This window comes from Macrobrachium rosenbergii, chromosome 24 (genome assembly GCF_040412425.1).
Source record: "Macrobrachium rosenbergii isolate ZJJX-2024 chromosome 24, ASM4041242v1, whole genome shotgun sequence".
Classification (NCBI taxonomy): domain Eukaryota; kingdom Metazoa; phylum Arthropoda; class Malacostraca; order Decapoda; family Palaemonidae; genus Macrobrachium; species Macrobrachium rosenbergii.
In genome coordinates, this window is record NC_089764.1 from 35,695,196 (window position 1) to 35,710,242 (window position 15,047).

General features: G+C 40.9%; 1 protein-coding gene across 2 annotated transcripts in view; it reads left to right on the forward strand.

The window, feature by feature from the left end:
* The window catches only part of Atg13 (Autophagy-related 13), an 81,224-nt gene that overhangs the window by 16,333 nt on the left and 49,844 nt on the right, over window positions 1-15,047 (forward strand). For both annotated transcript variants that reach the window (XM_067126484.1, XM_067126485.1), the window contains exon 3: window positions 13,058-13,276. In XM_067126484.1, coding sequence (XP_066982585.1) covers window positions 13,058-13,276 — 219 coding nt within the window. The remainder of the gene's footprint in view (window positions 1-13,057; window positions 13,277-15,047) is intronic.

Here is a 15,047-nt window from a genome sequence, read left to right on the forward strand (position 1 = left end):
TTATATATATTATATATATTATATATATTATATATATTATATATATTATATATATATATATATATATATATATATATATATATATATATATATATATATATATATATATATATATATATATATATATATATATATATATATATATATATATATATATATATATATATATATATATATATATATATATATATATATATATATATATATATATATATATATATATATATATATATATATATATATATATATATATATATATATATATATATATATATATATATATGTATATATATATATATATATATATATATATATATATATATATATATATATATATATATATATATATATATATATATATATATATATATATATATATATATATATATATATATATATATATATATATATATATATATATATATATATATATATATATATATATATATATATATATAAAGAAAAAAAGAGGAATATTTAGTGGAAAAAGTAATTGCAGAAATAGAAACAGCTATAAAGGGGTAGAAATAGTAGTAAAGTAGCAGAAAAAGTAGTAAAGTATTAGTAAAATAGTACTAGTAGTAATAGCAGTATATACTAGTTTTCTTACGGAAACAGTTAGTCTAGGTTCATACGGAAACAGCATATATATATACATCAATGAATGTTTATGGCATTGGTAATAATAATAATAGTAATAATAATAATAATAATAGTAATAATAATAATAATAATAATAATAAAATAATAATAATAATAATAAAGATAATAACAATAATAATAATAAAAAAATTCAACAGGAATTTCAGCAAGCAAAGAAATCTTGCTCGAGACATCACTTCTTTACAAAAGATCCTTGACCCCCAACCATGGCATCTCGTGACCAATACATATACATAATGGGCATTTTATTCACCCCCATTATCATCAGCAAGCTCTGAAAAACATACATCTCATCACGAGTGACAGCCCTCCACAGAAGTCCATTTACCTTCCACTTTCCTGTTGACCGAAAATACTCCTCTGCCCGAGCATTCTTCCATTCACACAGTCTGTCAATAACATCATCACAAAAAAAGAAACAAAATGCATCTCGTGGGCAGGTGAAGTCTGGTGTGCAAACATAGATCCCATTGTCACCCTTCGTGAAATCGGGGGGTTGGTCTGGGCGCACGTCACAAAATGGATCTGTTATGAACCGCCAACCTTCATCGACAATGGGTTCAATGTCTTCTAAATACTCGGTGTCGCTGCCATCCTCTAAGCAACTATCACCACTATCACTATAATCATCTGACAGATCTGGCAGGTATTCAGCCCCAGAATCTGAAATACTATAATCCGACATGATGATACTAAAAAAAAAAAAAAAAAAATTAAAAAAAATAAAATAACTGCAATCAAAAGGGAAAAAAGTTTAGCATTCGAATCCAAATGGTTTACTCAGAAGATTGTGTCAATGTTTCATACATAACAGCTTGAGGCGCACTGGCATGTGCTGCTGGACGATACTCCTTATAATATCCCATATGAATATGACGTCACGACGATCATCGGACACTCATTGGCTAGAATGAATAGTGGGTGGGGCTTTTGCACCTCTCTCGTACACAATACTACGCCTGAAACCCATCCAAGCTGAAGAAAACAGCTTTGCTTTTCGAGGAGGGATGAAAGACGTATAGGCGTACGTCGCGGTCTTTTATTACTGTACCGTAAAAGACGTACATCTGTACGTCCCGGTGGCGAAGGGGTTAAGCGGCAATTAGCTGTAATCATGGACTTACTAAAGAAAGCTCCCTCCACTCCCAAGACTTCTCAGGATGCTATCCTGTCCCCAGTCTCCTCCGACGAGGAAGAGGTTGACCAAGAACCTGCTCCTCATTCAGCCTGTGCAGCTTTATTGAAGTATCTTTTGGTGAGTTTTCCCACCTTTTTCTCCCCAGCTGCCCCAGTCTCACCTGCTTCGACCTTTTTAATGAGGAATCATCTGGACAACAGGCCAAGACTTCTCAAGATGGTTCTTTCTTCATCCTCCAAGAAGTTCTTCAAGGAGAGGGGAGATTGATTGGCTTTTGGCCAAAAGGGAGCAAGGCAAAGCGTCTCTCACTTTTCCTCCCTCTTGCTTGATCCGCAGGAGGTACTTTTCTACGTGACCGGTGAAGCCCCTTCTTTGGGAGTCGCTGCCTCCTCCCAAGGGAACTTCTCTGGCCTCGTCAACTCTTCTGCCGTTCTGCGTTTTCAGTGACTAAGAAAATGTTCTCTTCTGCAGAACTTGACCATTTAGTTAAGGATGTTTTTAAGGGGTTGAAGTCCTTAGTTTTCTGGACTGGATGGTGGTTGCACTCGTTAAGAAAACTACCAGGACTCAACGGGAGATATCACCTCGGACTGGCTCGGAGTTCTGTCTTGTGTAACAAAGGCATTAGAGATGGCTCTCTAGAGCTTTCCACTCTATTTATATTTTGTGTTCTGTAGAAAAGAGAGCTCTGGTGCTCCTTTACTTCTAAGGGAGTCACCCAGACTCAGAAATCAGCCCTTTTGTTCTCGCCTCTGGACCAGCACCACCTGTTCCCTCAGGACAGTAAAGGGAATTGCATCAGATTTACAGAAAAAGTTTACGCAAGAGTTGTCAGCCCAGTCGTCCAAGTGTCCTAAGGATTTGTCCGCGTTTCAGACCAGGGCTTCCTCACCCCTCCAGCAGCGGCCCTTTCATGGAGGTAAGCCTAGACAACAGTTCAGGACCTGTGCAAATGTCTGATTCACGACCAGGTCCATTAAGAAGAACTCTGCCAAGACAGTGCCAAAAAAGTGAGAAGGAAGTCCTTCATTCACCCATAGGGGTCCTTCATTCACCCATAGGGGCCATAATTTTAGAGTTTTGGGAAAAGTGGACTATAAGAGGAACGGAGCCTTGGATTGTTTAAGTTTTGAAGGGGGCTATGTTGTCCCGTTCCTGGAGAGCCCCCCCATTAGCCACTTCTCCCATCACATTGACAGCATACTTGAAAGGCTCAAGACTCCGAGAGACATTCGGCCCTTCTGGAGGAAGTTTCCTCTCTCATCCAGAAGAGGACCATAGAGGAAGTTGAGAACATCAGCACGGGTTTTACAACCGACTCTTCGACCCAAAGTCCAGTAAATATCTAAGGTTCGTCTTCCAGGACAAGGTGTATCAGTTTCAGGCCCTTTGCTTCGGCCTTTCTACAGCCCCTCAAGTATTTATGTGAGTCCTCGCTCCTCTCTCAAAATGGCTCCACTTAATAGGGATCAATGTCAGCCTTTATCTAGACAACTGGCTACTTCAATCCCCGTCGAAGGAAAAGTGCGTGAAGGACTTACACAAGATTCTTCTTCTTACTAAGGAACTGGGCCTTCTTATCAATCTCCAAAAGTCCCAGTTGACCCCGTTGCAAGAGATCCTCTATTTGGGGATGATTCTGAACTCTCAGATTTTTCAGGCTTTTCCATCTCCCAAGAGAATTTCCAGCTGCCTTCAGACAGTCCAGAGTTTTCTAGCCCTTTTCATCTTGCTCAGCTCAACAGTGGATGAGCCTACTGGGGTATCTGGCATCCATATGTTTGTCAGACTAGGCAGACTCCACATGAGTTCTGCAGTTCTTTCTGAAGGTCAACTGGAACAGGAAAACACAGCTGGACACTTATGTGTTTCCAATCACCCTGGAGATCAAATCGAACCTGCAGTGGTGGCTGTCCAAAGAAAGACTGTCAGAAGGGAAGTCCCTTCAACCTGTGAGCCCTGACCTAGACTTTTATTCAGATGCCTCCGACATAGGCTGGGGAGCCCAATTGGGGAATGGGGAATCGGGAAGTATCTGGTACATGGACCCTGGATCAGCAAAGCCTTCATATAAGTGTGAGAGAACTGAAAGCAGTTCACCTAGGCATTCATTGTTTTTCGACCATAGTCTGGAACAAGACAGTAGTGGTGAATGCGGACAGTACCACGGCCTTGACATACTGTATATCCGAAAACAAGTCGGCACCCATTCTTCTTCTCTTTGTCAGGCAGCAAGAGATATTCTGTGGAAGGAACAAAATCAAATGACTCTAGTCACCCAATTTAGCCAGGGGAAGTTAAATGTTATGGCGGATGAGCTGAGTCATCAGAAGCAGGTCCTTCTCACCAAAAGGACCCTGGATCCCCTGGTTTGTTTGGATCTTTGGAAGTTGTGGGGCAGGCCAACGATAGACCTGTTTGCCACTTGCAAGAACCATTGTCTTCCTCTATTTTGCTCTCCAGCCCCAGATCCTCTTGTATGGGCAACAGATGCCATGCTGCAAGATTGGTCCAATCTGGATCTGTACGCTTTCCCACCCTTCAGCATGATCAGGGAGGTGTTGAACAAGTTCCAGTCACACCACAACACAACTGTGACCCTCATAGCCCCATTTTGGCCCTTGAGGGAGTGGTTCCTGGACCTTCTTCAGCTGTTAGTAGACTATCCAAGATTCCTTCCCCAAAAACCATCTTTACTTAGATAACACTACCAAGGGTTGTCTGTTCTTGCCCTGACAGGCTTCAGACTGTCTGGAAGCTTGTCAGAACGAAAGGTTTTTCAAGGGGAGCTGCACAGGCTTTTGCACTGTGCAGGCAAAAATCTTCTAGTCGAGTCTACCAGGCCAAGTGGACTGTCTTCCATCAGTGGTGACACAACCTCAATGTCTCTTCTTCTGAGACCTTTGTAACTCAGATTGTTGATTTCCTCTTTTATCTGAGGAACTCTAAAAACTGGTCCTCCACCATTAAAGGGCATAGATCTCTCGTCAAACTCAGATATTAGTGACCTGTTAAAGCCCTTTGATACGACAAAACAGAGGAAGGACAATCTGGTCTAGAATCTGGATGTCTTACCATCTTTTCGAGTAAGGGCTCACGAGGTTTGAGCTGTTGCCACGCCTCTAGCCTTTCGACTTAATTTGTCTATAGCAACTATCCTGCAATCAACCTTTTGGAGGTCCAAGTCAGTATTTGCCTCACATTACCTCAAGGACATCGAAACTGTTTTTGAAAAGTGTAGTACACTAGGACCTTTATCTGTGGCTGGCATGGTGTTGGGAGAGGAAGCATAGGGGGCTCTCTGTCCCAGTACTATCCTCTCGCCTTGTTGTAAGGTGTTGAGTTTAAGGGAAGTCTGGGGGCCCATTATACCTGGAGTACCCACCAATTTTTAGTGGTCAGGGTGTGGTTTTTTTATTCCAGTGTAGGTGACAGCATTGTTTTTTATTCTGGTCGTTGACCAAGGCAAAGTCACCCTTTTTTGCTATTTTTATGATAAAAGAAAGTTTTATATATACTTAGCAAGTAATTACATAATTGGAGCCCTCCCTCCTCCCCTCATATGGTCATCAGGGCTAAAATGAATTAAAGCTCTTTGCTGCGTTGTATCTGTCAGCCCCGAATGTGGGCGGGACCTGATCACCTACACAAGCAATGGTAGCGCCACCGCAACATTTGAATTTTTAGATTGCCTTGGTAGGAAGCTTGTAGCTGTGTGATCACTTGGTAAGTATATACGGTATATAACTTTAATTTATCATAAAAATATCATTTTTCATAATAAAATTAAGCTTTATATATGCTTACCAAGTAATTACAGAATCAGAGCCCATCTTCCTCTCCTCTCATGAACATAAGTGCACAAACAGAATGAGGTTTTCTTCTAAGTCGTTTCCAGTACTCCCGTTAGTGGGCGGGGCTTGTCACCTACACTAAACTACTGAAGTGCCACTGCAATTTTTTAAATAAATGCTGCTGTGCAAGTTAGAAACTATAGCTATGTAATTACTTGGTAAGTACCGTATTTGATGGCTTATAAGACGCATGTCTGCATAGGACGCACCCCAATATCAGCAGGACATTGAGGGGGAAAAAAATAAGGTTTCCTAGCCTGTGCTCATATGATTTTGGAAAGTAAAAACGGTAGTATTAGGTTATCAGCTGCATATTGTTTCTTACCAACAGAATCAACAAAAACATTAATAAAGAAGTATTTACCATATTTATATTTATCAAAATATGTATTATACAATCAGCCATTTACTACGATCGAATGTTTCGTCTGCTGCTGAAAGCTACCTCATAACTGAACAAAGCCATGTTATTATTCTTAAAAGAGAATGCTAGCACGAGTTACGAAGTATCAACTCAACGAAGCCTTGTTATTATGCCTAAAGAGAATGGTAGCAGGAATTATCAACAACCAATTGAAACAACCAATTGATCGAAGCCATGTTGTTATGCGTAGAGAATGTTAGCAGGAACTGCCAACTACCAACTGAACGAAGCCTTGTTATCCGTAAAGCTCTCGAGATAATCACCAATAGGTGGCAGCACACGCACTGTAAGTCTGTAAATGTGGAATGTGGCGATCCGCTGTAGACGACGATAATGATATTAACACATTTTAATGAAAATATCGATAACAACAACGTAGATATTGATTATAATACTAGCAGTAGTAATTGCGGTGATGGTAAGTGTGATAATGATAAATAATTATAATAAACTTTGTTTTTAATAGGTTATTAGGATAACACCGAATGTTATGCTAGGCTACAACATCTACATGACGTTTCATGTATAATTTCGGCCAAAATTCGTAAATTTTGAGCCTACATTATGTACATAGGACGCAGGGGGATTTTTTAGGCCATTTTTTGATTAAAAAAGTGCGTCTTATACGCCGTCAAATACGGTATGTATGAAACTTAATTTTATTATGAAAATTTAATTTTGTCATGAAAATGTCATTGTACAGCTAATGAATGCATTGCTGTACTAAAGAGAAATATGATGTGGCTATGGGAAAGATCTCTCCCATAGCTAAGTGAATGTTTAGTGACCTACTCTTTGAATGATTAATGACATACTGTTTATTTATTAAACTATGCTTTACAGCTCGTGAATGCATTGCTGTACTAAAGAGAAATATTATGCGGCTGTGGGAAAAAACTGATATTAATTTAATAGATTTAATAGAAGTACAGTTTCATATAACCATACTTGTAAAGTGTATATAATGGTTCCTGATTTTTGTTTTAATTCTTTTGCAGAACAAAACCTTATATTAATATAGAAGTGTGATTGTGGTTTTCATTGTTTTGCTAGAGAGTATGAATTTAGAATGCTCAGTTTCTCATTTTATCATTTGAAATTGTACATGTCCAATGTATATTTTTGAGGTGAAACTTACCCTCTATCATTAGCTTTATCTGCAGCTACTTGGTGCAAGTTCAACAAGTGTTAAAATTGAAACAATCTTTAACGAACGCTCCCAATACAGTAGTTACTCCCCCACCCTTTGTAGGGTGGAAGGTCAGACAGCGAACGTTATGGTTGTTCATTGTCGGTCAACGCGGCTGGTAGTGTAGACAAGTGCTCTAAAAATTTTGTTTGTTTTCTGAGTTAACGATTGGATCGTATGGTTTTTTGACCGTATTTGGCAATATGGATTCTTCGTCTCTATCTTCCCTATCAAAATCTATTAGATTTTGTCAGGTAAGTTATAGACCAGATTGAGTAACTGACGTGCGTATTGAGTAATTGACGTACACACGCACTAACTTGCAAGGATCATCGAGTGATGACTTGTGATTCTGACAGCCTTCGTGATCATTGCAGGATTGTTCTTTGGGAGAGATAGAGAGAATAGTTGCTGAATTAGAAGAGAAAGATAGACATAGGACCTGAGTATAAGAACAGTCTTGAATCAAGGATTTCTTTAGAATCATTACCTGGTCAAGAAGGTAGAGATACGTTTATAGTTTCTTCCTTAGTAAATATAGATCCTTCCACACCCAAATATCAGCTACAGTGTAGTAGGCTAGATTTTTTGGAATTTGTTTGATTCGGTTAAATCTAGTATTGAATTGTATCTTTTTGAGTCGCTTGCATCATATGTGTCCAATGCATTGGCAGGGACAGTGTCCCCTTGTTACTTGGCCACTCTGTGCCCCCCCCCCCTGCATCCCTGCTGACAGGCCTGGTAGTCCTGGGTGTTTCCAGATGAGGACTAACATCCCAGGATGTTCTAGGACTGTGCCGTCTGTCTCCTTCCTTTGCATTTTGGTCCTCCACAGGCAGAGTTAGATTGCAGTCGCGTAGGACAGTTATTATAGGTCTAGATCTTGTGTTTGACCCATTGTCCCATGATTATTCTAGCGATTCGCTTGGTAACTGTTGCATTCCATAGTGAACTATGCTGCTACGATTGCACCTGCCTCAAGAAGTCCAGCATCCTTAGTTAGGCATTCTGTTAGTAAATGTTCATGCCACGACTTCCTCTCGTTGACGACGGTCCAAGTTTTGATTCATCAAAGTCTCAATTATGTCTGCTTCCGAGGCTCTTGAGGTTTGTATGGGCTGTCTTTCCCAAGTAAAGACTAAGCATGTCAAATATTCATGTTCGTCCAAAAGTCCACAGCAAGCATTGAGTGGTTGAGCTCCCGCATGCACCTTCGTCGAGGCCGCGCCAGGCATATTTTAGGTCACGGGAAGCTTCATTGAGTCCGCATGACACCTCCGCTAGGCCGCAAGCCACCTCAGCTGGGCCTCAAGCTGCCTCAGCTAGACTGCAAGCCACCTCAGCGAGGCCACACGCTCCCTCGGTGAGGCTGCACACCACCTCAGCCAATCCAGAGAAGAGTCTGCTGTTTCTCAAGAGACAGTAGGTTATAGAGTTTCTTTGGGACAGCAGTTAGTGTTGATGACGTTTGAGTCTTTGAATAGTAAGAGGAGTGAGGAGTTAAGTGCACACGAACGGGTTCATAGTGGCAGCAAGGAAACAAGTCATGTTTCTCCATTGTTGGAAGGTAAGTCGTGGTTAAAATTGTCCCCCCCCCCCCGTGTCAGCTGGGTTTCTCCATTGGGCCTGGAGAAAGACCTCTCCTAGTTCAAGTAGCCTAGGCTATTTGCCAGAGTGGATTTTGATAATTTTAGCACCAGGTCTTATCTCTTCTGGTTCCTTCAGTCTCCCTCCTTGGTAAACAGTCGTTATTTTCAGCAAATCCTTTTGGGAAAATTATAGACAAGACACTGTCAGTGTTTATAGCTGCAGAACTGAGAAGACAGAGAGAGGTTTATTTTTTCCATCGGTCCCAAGCCTCTGAAAGGGAAGTCTCCTCCACCTTCCTCTTGTTTTAGGTGTCCTAAAGACCAGGCTATCTGCTTTTCTAGGTCTTCCTGTCCAAGTGCAGGAAGGAAGAAAGTATCCTTTCAGCAGCTGTTCCAGATCCCGTTCTGCAAAGAGAGGGAAATTTATCTCTCCCTCTTAGAGCAAGACTCCTAAGTCTGATAAAGCTTAGCACCTTGAGCCCTCAGGTACCAGGTAAGGGGGAGAGCAGGTTAGGTCTCTTCACTCAAGTGTGGAAACGATTAGGGGTGGACGCTTGGGCAGTGAAAGTGCTTTTGGAAGGCTATTGCATTCCTTTCAAACTTCGCTCCCTTTATCAACCAACCCATAGCTTTTTGGACTTACAGAGGCAACTTAGAGAAGAGAAGGATCTTGAGCCAGGAAGTCTCTTCACTGTTAGAGAAGGCAGTAATATAAGAAATACCAGCTACATTGCCAGGTTTTATACAGGCTTTTCCTGGTTCCAAAGACAACAGTAGGTTGGAGGCCTGTCTTAGAATCAAGCTCTGCCTCTATGTCCATCTGTCCCCCCTTTTATCCTTGGATTCGGCCTCCACAGTCTTAGCCACCTTAGAGAAAGGGGCATGGATGTTTACGGTGGAAATGAAAGGCACATACTTTCATGTTCCCATTCACCAACGTTCAGGAAGTTCCTACGCTTTGTTTTTGGGGGAAAGACTTAACAATTTTGAGCTCTTTGTTAAAGACTTACCAATTTCGAGCTCTTTGTTTTGGACTAAGTTCCACTCCTCAGGTTTTCACCAAGGTCTTATCCCCTTTGCAAATGGCTTCACTTGCTAGGAGTGAAGATACTTTTGTACTTAGTTTGATTATCATTCCAAAGTCCAGCAAGGTTTGCCTGAGGGCAAGAGAGCTGTTTCTGGGCATAGCAAAAACCCCTATTGTTACTTATTAATGCAGTGAAGTGTTCTCTGGAACCATCTCAAAGAGTGACCTACCTGGGCATGGTGATACAGTAGATTCTGTTCTTTCTAGGTTTTTTCCGACGTGATCAAGTAGTCAGTCTCTTATAAATCACAAGTGACTTTGCCTCCTCAGAAGCATGCCAGCCAAATGCTGTCTGTCTCTGTTAGGTCACAGGTCTCCCCTGGCAAGTTAGTCCTAGGTGTTCGACTATGGTTGAGACCATTCAGTTGCACTTGATGATGCACAGGCACAGAAAGTCACAGCCAATCCACTAGTTAATGCCTTGGAACCGAGTCCTGTTTCTTTATCTTTGTTGGTGGATGTCTGTAGAACTTCTGCTTGCAGGGAAATCTCCAGAGTTCCCGGGCCCAGTCCTCTCAGTGTATTCAGACGCCTTGGGTGAGGGCTGGGGGATGGTAATGGGGAATCGGGTAGCTTCTGGAGTATGGCCACCAGTCGAAAAAAATCTGCTTGTTGACTGCAAGGATTTGTGGGCTATCCAGAAGGGGCTGCAGAGCTGGAACATGCAGCGACCAACAAAGTAGTGTATCTTCTTGGACGACGTATCGTCTCTGGTGTATCTAAGTAGCAAAGGGGCACAAAATCAGAACCATAGTAGCCAGCCATCACCGTGGATTTACCCCCTGGAAGGAGAGGAGGAACATTGTCCTAATGTCCCACTGTGTACCCAGTCAACTCTAGGTTCTGGCGGACATGCTAGGTTGTCCGGGACAGGTACTCTGCCACCAATGGACGTTATTCCCAACAGTGTGCAAGGCAATTTGGAGGGAGTTTGGCCAACCTCCCATCGATCTCTCTGCAACAAAGATGAGTCATAATTTCCTATTGTATGTCTCACCAGTTCTGAACGTGCTAGCCTGGGCAGTAGTTGATTTGGCTTTAGACTGGGCAGACCTATTTGTATATGCATTCCATCCATTTCCACTGTTGAAGGAAGAGCTCACGAATTGAGGGAATCTCGGAGCACCACCATGATTCAATTCGCTCCTTGGTGGCCGAGGAGGCATTGGCTCACAGACCTTCTAGAATGTAAATAGAAGTTCCCAGACAATTACCATTTTGGACAAATCTACTTTGACTGTCAGGATAGGGAGGCTGCACGGAAATATCAGCATGCTTCATCTAACTGTTGAGAAACTGTCGACAAGCTCCTCGGAGCCAGAGGTTTTTCAAGTCATCCAGGGACTCTCTATCCTTGTTGCAAGGAGAAAGTCCACCAACACATTATACCAGAGATAGTGGGAGCTTTATAGTTCATGGTGCAAGTCCAGAGGCATTTCATGTCTTCGCACCAGCATTGATAATGTAATCAAGTTTCTGCACTTCTTAAGATATGCTAGTGGTTTACCTGTGGCCTCCATCAAAAGTTGTAAATCCATGCTGGCTTCTCTTTTAAGGCATACTGGATTGGATTTTTCTAGGATGTTTGTCTTAATTGACGCTGTTTACTCATTTCAACTGAAAAAAAAAAACTCTCAATGGATATGGTCTTGTTATGACATCTTAAAAACTCTACAGTAACTCCTGAGTGAGGAGAGCTGTTTTTATGCCCTGTTAGGGTTCTGAAATATTTTACATCCCATCCTTAACCTTTATGGAAGCAATGTAGGAACCTATTTTACTTGGTCAGGTAGCCTGAGGTTCCTATGTCTAAGAATGCCATGGCTTTCTTGATTGTCTTTAATTCTAGAGGCACATCGTGCAGTCTCTCCAGAGGTTTGTCCCCTTTTGAAGGTGAAACCACACAATGTCGTAGCAATGGCCACATCTATTCGTTTTCACCAACACCTCCCTCTAGACCGACTAGTCTTGGCAGCACAGGGGAGGTGCAGTTCTGTAATCGCTTCCAACTACTTGATGGACATAGAGAGATCCAGTACGAAGACTGCCATACACCAGCACCTCTGGTTTCGGCAGGGGAGATTATCTCCAAGTCTTCCCTTTGTGTTAGGAACAAGTAAAGGTCCGCTCTCTATCGATCTCCTTCCCGGGTAGAGGGGAACCATATTTGTTTGATTTCGTGCATGGTATTTTATTCCACTTTATTTGTTTAGATCAATTTGTATACTGTAATTGTCCTGGCCTTGTTTGGTCTCAGATGAGGGCAAACAAGGTCTTTTTTTTTTTTTTTTTTTGTTTTGGAGTAAATTGTGTTATTGTATGTTGCAGGACCATTACTCCTCTTTGGAGAAAGCTACGCTGTGTTGATTAGGTAACACTTTCTTCTAAAATTGGTCTTATTGTTTTTGGGTGTGAGGTGCAACAGTAACTCCATTAGATAGGTGGTAACTCTTGAGGGGTCATGATTTAGTTTTGTTTTTAGCTCCCACAACAGCTCTGCAGGCCTAGGGCACAGGGGCCAATAAATTGCCATTGTGCATTGCACATCATCAATCAATGACCACATTTGGGATTCACGTTCCACCTCCTAAGATAGTGGACCTCCCCTGATGATGATCCTCATCTGACAAGTACTTGCCATGGGATCAAATTCGTCAAGGAAGCAGTGATGAGGTTATTTATAATGGTATCTGATAATTTGGTCATAGGAAATCTCCTGCCTGCCTCCGGCACGTAATGTTGGAGTCTGCTAATGATAGAGGGTAAATTTCACCTGAAAAATAATTATTTTTATGATAAAATAATTTTTTTAGGTACTTATCCTCTATATCATTAAAAAACCCTCCCTCCTCCCCTCTTAAGAGATTAAAAGTAGAATGAACCATAACAATCGCTGTTTGACCCTCCACCCTACAAAGGGTGGGAGGGGGTAACTATTAGGAGCGTTCGTTAACGATTGTTTCAATTTTAACACTTGTTGAACCCGCGCTTATAGCCGCAGATAAAGCTAATGATAGAGGGTAAGTACCTAAAACATTGATTTTATTGTAAAAGCATTATTTTTTGTTTTACAATCTTGCATGGCATGTGTTAATGTTATATTCTTGTTTCAGTTCAACTTGGGTATAGAAGACATTCCCGACATCCAGTCAGAGACCAAGAAGGGCTTAGGAGGCCACCTACCTGATGTAGGAAAACCCCTTGTTGTTGAGATTTTGCTAAGAACACCAGAATCTGAGAGCCTTGTCTTGGAAATATGGACGCTCGCAATTATAGATGCGTGTGACACTTCCCCTGCAAGAGTCAATCCTACTATTTATAACAGAATGACAGTATGTGATATCATGTGTTATAGTTGTAATTTATCTTTTGATTCATAGAGAACATGTGTTTTTTTTTTCAGCATTATAAAAAATATGGGATTCACAATTAATGAATTTTTTTTTCATATGTTCTTTACTGAGCCTATTTGCACGATCAGTGAAAATCCAGACACTGAGTCCCCACTCAAAAGAATTACAAAAAAAATGGGAAGCTTCTGGTGTCTTTGCATGCGAACATAGGAAACTCAGCATACAGAGTATAAATTAAAAAATCTGTTACATCTACATTATCCCCTTATTTGGTCTCCAAGAAAGTTGCAGTCAACCAGCCCTTAGGTTATGGTAGGCTGTGCTTCTAGCAATTAGTGGGTTTGATGATGTGGTGCTAGTAAATTAACCTCATAAGACCTCCAATTAATCAAGTCATTAGTAACTAAAGTAATGAGTAACAAATTTACAAGGTAACAATACAGACAGTCCCCACTTATCGGTAGCATCGGTTATTGATGTTTTGGTGTTACAGCGCTTGGCTGGCAATGTTGTTAACCAGATTTTCAGCGTTGGTAAGCAATTTTCGGGGCTGGTAATTGGTTTATCGGCTTCGGTAGGCAGTTTTTCAGAGTCGGTAAACAGTTTATCGGCACCAATACCTGGTTAGCAGCGCTGTAAAGCAGCTTATCGGTGTCGGTAAGTGGTTTATGGACACTTTTCGGCTAGCGGTGCTCGGCCGGGGATGGAACCCCTTCTGATAACTGGGGACTGCCTGTACACACTAGTAATCTTATTTTTGTTATAACTATTATTAATACCACAAGCAACAAATCCCACAGCATCATCCTGTGATCCAGTATCATCCTTGTAATTCAGTTAAGTTTATGTTAGAGGTTTTCACTACATAGCTTCCTTAGTCTTGGTTTCTGATCTTCACACATTTATATGAATATTCATCTTGTCCAGTTTTGTTATTGTTTATAATACTTATAGAATGGCCCTCTGTATAAAGAAATTAGGTGACCTGGCCTGGTGGTTCTAGCTTTTCAGCCAGTGGGTAGACATTGTGGGGCTTTTTGTATTTACTTTATGTTATTAAAGTGGTAAGCATCAGTCCTAAGCTGAAAATACTGGAAGGGATTGCAAGGAATCTTTCAATGCACCTTTTATGTGAGGAGTTCACGAGCAAGATGTTGGTGTTTTACAATACAACAGAAAGCAAAATGTAAGTTTCCTTATTATGTGAAGAATATGGAAAAACCAATCTTGGAGTACAACAGGCAAGTTTAAAGGTAAGAAGGAAAGGATAAAACAATCAAAACATGAAGATATTAATGCTCCTGTTTACAGCTGGTACATTCATGCTCAAGTCTGGGGCGACATGATTCATTTTGTATTGTCTAAAATCTCAGACACAGCATAACAGTTGCCAGGCAGTATTAAACTTTTTTTTCCTACACAAAATACAAACCATTGGTCTTTACATAGGAATATGCTTCAGCTCAGCTGGAGACGGCCCATTTAACTTTAAACAAGATAGTTAAATATGTAGTTGACTACCACCTACGGGTGGGAGTCCCGCCCACCCAGTCGGTATGCATTCATTTTGCTTTTTTCCGTGGAGTGTGAGAGACATGTCGCTCTTCTGTCTGTTCGTGCCGTTCGACTGATTCGTTTGTTTATGTTATGTTTTCATGATATACATTAGTGTTACAGTAGTATTTGATTATATCTGGAGAATATGCTCTTATATGGTATAATGTAAATCCAACCCTTATTTATTCCTACA